Source organism: Propithecus coquereli, unplaced genomic scaffold (assembly GCF_000956105.1).
Source record: "Propithecus coquereli isolate 6110/MARCELLA unplaced genomic scaffold, Pcoq_1.0 Scaffold235, whole genome shotgun sequence".
Taxonomy (NCBI): domain Eukaryota; kingdom Metazoa; phylum Chordata; class Mammalia; order Primates; family Indriidae; genus Propithecus; species Propithecus coquereli.
The window spans coordinates 263,491-269,269 of record NW_012147897.1 but is presented as its reverse complement, the minus strand read 5'-3'; the positions used below and the strand labels follow the sequence as shown (position 1 = coordinate 269,269).

At 36.3% G+C, this 5,779-nt stretch overlaps 1 protein-coding gene across 1 annotated transcript; it reads right to left on the bottom strand.

The window, feature by feature from the left end:
• Window positions 1-313: 313 nt before the first annotated feature.
• On the bottom strand, window positions 314-1,306 carry LOC105811348 (olfactory receptor 52D1-like). Its single transcript, XM_012645528.1, has one exon. It carries the CDS (start codon window positions 1,304-1,306, stop codon window positions 314-316), a length of 993 nt encoding a protein of 330 aa, XP_012500982.1.
• Window positions 1,307-5,779: the final 4,473 nt, after the last annotated feature.

Sequence of the window (5,779 nt, the reverse complement as noted above, 5' to 3'; positions counted from 1 at the left end):
TGCCTCAAAAAAAAAAAAAAAAAAAAAAAAAGCATATTTAAATTACCTGCATTGTTACACTGATATTCCGCTGATTATTAGTGATCATTACCTGGATATATTGAAACACTCCTTGATAGCGCCTAAATTCCATCTCAACTTCCTGTTCACACCATGTTGGGAAGATAGCACATGGAAATATGAATATTTTAAGCTCTATTCAAATGTTAGGTGTTCTGGGGATAGATATGCCCAGATTGATTCAGACTTGATATTAAAGCCTGTTAATGCAACCCTGGATTCCCCTGTATCTTGTTGTTTCATTGCTTTTCAATCATTTTGCTTGGCTACAGAGCCCTAGTACTCGCATCCTTATCTCTTTGGTCTTTACCCCATAAACAATGGGGTTCATCGTAGGTGGTACCAGTAAGTAGAGGTTGGCCAGGAGGATAAGGGTTTGCCTAGACACATGGTGCCCAAAGCGATGAGTAAAGAAAGAAAAGAAGGCCAGAATATAAAATATCAAGATGACACATACATGAGCTCCACAGGTTCCAAAGGCCTTTGTCTGGGCCTTCCTAGAAGGTAGTTGGAAGACTGTTCTCAAAATTAGCCAGTAGGAGAGGGAGATGAGGACAAAGTCCAGCCCTGTGGTGAGCAGAGCAGCAGTGAGACCATAAATGCTGTTAAGGGTGATGCTATTACAGGCCAACTTGGCAATGCCCATGTTCTCACAGTAGGTATGGTGGATGATGTTGGTCCTGCAGAAATGCAGCCGGAGAATAAGAAGGACACCAGGGATGACTACAGCCACACTCCGAGCCACCAGAGCCAGGCCCACCTTGCCAATGAGAGAACCTGTAAGTAGAGTCGTGTAATGAAGTGGTGCACAGATAGCCACATAACGATCAAAAGCCATGGCCAGCAGAATAGCAGATTCAGAAAGGAACAGAGCATGAACAAAAAACATCTGTGTGAGGCAGGCAGGAAACGTTGACAGAGAAGGGCCTTGCCAGAAGATGAGAAGCATTTTGGGGACTGTGACAGTACAAAGGAGGACATCGTTGAGAGCCAGCATGGCCAGGAAGAGATACATGGGTTTATGGAGGTTCCTGTCCCAGGCCACCACTGTCATAACCAGGGCATTGCCTATCACAGCCAAGAGGTACATGAAGACGAAAGGAATGGAAATCCAAATTTGGAAGTCTTCTAATCCTGGGACACCCATCAGCAGAAAGGCAGTGAGGTGAGTAGATGTATAGTTGGATGTTGTTGCAGAGAGGTGGCCAAAGTCTATTAAATGGAAACAGACATAACTAGAATACATGGTAGCAGAAAATATGTATTTATTTCTTCATCTTAGTCAAGTCCTAACTAACTATTAATTTTGACATGACGAAGTGAAAAGAACAAAGACCATGAGTAAAATAGCCTGAGATAAGTTATAAATAACTGAATGATTATGGGAAACTCACTCCCTTTTTATAGGACACACTGTTTTCTTAGAAAAAAAAAATCACGAATCAGAAAAATTAAGAGTTGAGTTCTTTTTTAATGCCAGTTGTTCTAACCACATAATTTATGTGCATGTCTTTTGAACTTTTAACTGTTCTGTGTATATAGCTTTTGCCTTGTTAACTTGATAATAAACTCCTAACTACAAAAAAATTCATTTCCTTTTTCCTTTCTCTCCTTAATACTAAAAAGAAGACTGGAGAGAATATTTCATTTTCCTGTGGACAGAAATTGTTGTGGAGGAGACAGGTTGGACTACAAATTAATACATAACTGGAGGCAGCATGAAGCTTCAAATTCTTGTTTTCCATCCTAAGGTGTGAAATATGTTCTCTTGGTCTAATTTTTCTTCCACCAAAAAAAAAAAAAAAAAAAAATTCACTCATCTGCCTCTCATCCATATCCTTGAAGAGAATGACTGAGTTAGCATAAAATTTAAAGTGCCGGTCAGAAGTTGTTATATTATTCATACTCTAATAAGCACTAACCCACAAGGATCAACAGCATAGAGTAAAAGAAGACAAATAAAAATTCAGAGTATAGTATATTCTCTTTTAGAACAGGAAAATCACTGAAAAATGTCAAGGCCCATATTTATTTAATACTTGAGAGCATCTTCCACTTAGTAGAGTGACTGACATTTTCACATCTACCACCAAAAGAACGAGATCAAATTACAGCAACCTTTTAAAAATAACAGGTGTTGGCCGGGCAGTGGGTAACGCTTGTAATCTTAGCACTCTGGGAGGCCGAGGTGGGAGGATTGTTTGAGCTCAGGAGTTCGAGACCAGCCTGAGCAAAAGCGAGACCCCGTCTCTATTAAAAATAGAAAGAAATTAGCTGGACAACTAAAAATATGTAGAAAAAATTAGCTGGGCATGGTGGCACATGCCTGCAGTCCTAGCTACTCGGGAGGCTGAGGCAGAAGGATTGCTTGAGCCCAGGAATTTGAGGTTGCTGTGAGCTAGGCTAACGCCACAGCACTCTAGCCTGGGCAACAGAGTGAGACTCTGTCTCAAAAGTAAATAAATAAATAAAATAAAATAAAATAAAATAACAGGTGTTTTCATTTTTAGCACATCAAATAAAAGTTTAAAATAAAAATAGATTTTCTCTAAACAGATGTCTCAAATTATAAAATTATTAATTTTCCATTACTAAAACACATTAATTTAGTTGGTTAAGATAGTAATTAAAAGTACTACTTTTAGCAAAGTCTTTCTCTCTCTATATATGTTTATCAGCACTTTTGACTGCAACTCTCAGAAGCTTTGAAGTTATGAATAATAAACATTATTCAGTTTTAAAAGAACTACCAAAATCTGAAATCTCCACAGTCTCTAACTTTCATCTGGGCTATCACAACACAAAGCAGATGGAAAACTACATTGTATTTCAAGATATCTATCAATCATCCCTTATGGTAATTGAAATTCTCCTTTCAGATTATCCCAACCTTTTAACAAGGAAGTAGGGCACAACATCACATTATAAACACATATTTGTCTTATTCTCCCTCACACTGTTTCACTGTTCTCTCTGTCTCTCTCTGTCTCTGTCTCTGTCTCTCTCTCTCTCTCCCTAATTCAGATGAGGAAGAAAATACAAAAGTTCTAGTCCAAAGGCAAACACATAAAATAAATGAAGTGGCTTTTGAAAACTACAAAACAGAGATTTATTTCAATGGTTATTTTGTTTAAAATAGGGAGGTGCGACCATAATTTTACTAGCCACTTAGGACTAAGACTTTGCTTCATTTGCTTAGTTGTCTCCCAGCAGTGCCTGACTTCGCTGTATATCAACCACATACCAAATATCAGAATATTTAAATAGAAGTCATATCACATATCAGCACAAGTACTGGCAATACAGCAATAATATCAAATAATAAAAACGACTGGAAATATTTATCAATGCTTGCAATGAACTCAACAGTTTCCTAAAAACTGTTTTAAGCACTTTATATGTATTATCCAATTTAAGGGTCACACATACAGTATTAGATAGCTATTGCTATTCTCCCAGTTTTACAGGAGAGGAAACTCAGGCACTAAAGGATTAACTTTCCCAAGCTCATAATATTACTAATAAGTATGTAAAATCTGTTATCACATCCAAGGATCCTATTGCAGAACCTATAATTTTTGCCACTAACCTATTCTAAATTTTACCTTTTAGAGGCATGATTTTTCTAAATCACTGGGAACATAAAAAGGCAGACCTTGAATTTCCACTTTGTACCTCCCGTATTGATATTCCTAGGTCTTAGGCAAAACAGTCATGCCTAGCTTATAAGAACTCAGAGGAGATGTATATATGTTAATCTGTACTGTACATTGATAGCTAGAAGAACAACCCAGGGAATAAACTCTGGATGAGAAGTCTTTGGGGTATTTTTACACTGAGTAACTGCGTTTACACCTGAGACCCCACAGTCAGCATTTGGATTAGCTCATTACATGATGTCTTTCACACTTGTGAAGTATTCTCTAATTTTGAACTGCACTTGATGATCTTCCATCTCAGACCAAGACTCTGAACAACATAGCTACACATTTTTGCCAGCTCAGTACTTAGCTCTTACAGAATAGCATTAAAAATAAGGAAATTTTCTAATGCATGACTCTTCTGGAACATGGATGTCTTTTATGACAAGGTAAAATTCTCGAGAAAATTTTAATATATTTTAATAAGTACCAGATATCCTTTCATGTGATATTTTGAGGTTACCAAGGGAAAAGTGTGATGGGATATTTGAAGAACTCCCACTTTTCAAATGCATTTTTTTTTTAATTAATAAATTTTACTTCAAAGAGCAGTTTGGGGTTTACAGAAAAATTAAGTACATCAATCTCCTTATTTCCCTCGCCCAGTTTCCCCTAGTATGAACATCTTGCATTAGTGAAACTATTCTGTATGATACTGTCATGGTTGCTATATTTCATTATATATTTATCAGAACCCATACAATATCTTACGATGTGTAGCAACCATTACAGTATCATTTCTATAATGACATGTAGCAGCCATCACAGTATCATAGTCAATAGTTTCACTGCCCTAAAAATACCCTGTGCTCACCTATTCATCTCTCTCTTTAGCTCCCTGGGAAATGCTGATCTTTTCACTGCTTCCATAGTTTTACTTTTTTTACAGTATCACGTAGTTGAAATCATACAGTATCGTAGCCCTTTCAGATTAGCTTTGTACACTAAATATGTATTTAAGCCTCATTTTTGTGGATTGATAGCTCACTTATTTTAATTGCTGAATATTTTTTCATTGTATGGATGTACCACTGTTTTTTCTTTTTTTTCCAAGCTTTTTCCTTTTCCTTTTTTTTTTAAGAGGAGCTCAATAATTTTGGGGGTTGGTTAATACAATACAGAGAACATAACGGAAGAGTACAAAATGGCACTTAACACCAATGCCAGTACTTATCTAGTTATGGTTATAACTAAGGATATTATTAATTTTTGTATTATTTGACTTTCTTTAGAACATAAATCAAAGCCATTCACTTGAACGTGAGGTATATACACAATACATACACAACCTTATACAAAATACTTTTCATAAGTAACATTACATTTTAAAATGTTGGAAATTGAATATCTGTGCTGATTTGTATTTTGACTTAATGGAACAAGAAGAGAACATTCAACTAGGGAGGGTTATACTGATAATAAAGCTCTTAAAGTTCGAAATGTCTTCCTTTCCCTTTGTACTTAACCACTGGCTACACAATTATCCTGAGAGGATTCATTATGAGAAAAATGTCAATCACAGCTTTAATAACTTACTATGGAAGGAACTAATGGGAAAGCAAATTGGAAGATGAGACTTCATCTTAGATCTCAAATAAGTGGTCTTAATTTTTCTTCTTACAGAAAAAGTTTAAATCAGTTTATTATAAATATATCTAAACCATTATTTTTTGCAGCTTTCAGGTAAAGTTCAGCACTTCGTTTATACAAAGTCTATGAGAAGAGGTCAGTAGAGATCACCTAATCTTAAATCGTGACATCATCCATTCAAGTCCTTGGCACAATCCTTCGCCAGTAAGAGCACAGCATGCATGAATATGCCACTGGTGATCTTTGATAAAAGTTAGCTTCAAAAACTGGGAGATTTCTGCTTCAGTCATGCATTCTTTACCATTTTGTTATGAGCAAAAATCAGCAATCCAGCTTTCCTTAGCTCTTCCGTTTTAGTATAGTAAGTGTTCCAGGAAGAACGAAGAGATTCTTGGCCACCAATATCCCGCATTAGGAAACGTGTATTA

Excerpts from the sequence above, each read along its gene's own strand:
- LOC105811348 (XM_012645528.1), bottom strand. The coding sequence starts at position 1,306 with ATGTATTCTAGTTATGTCTGTTTCCATTTAATAGACTTTGGCCACCTC.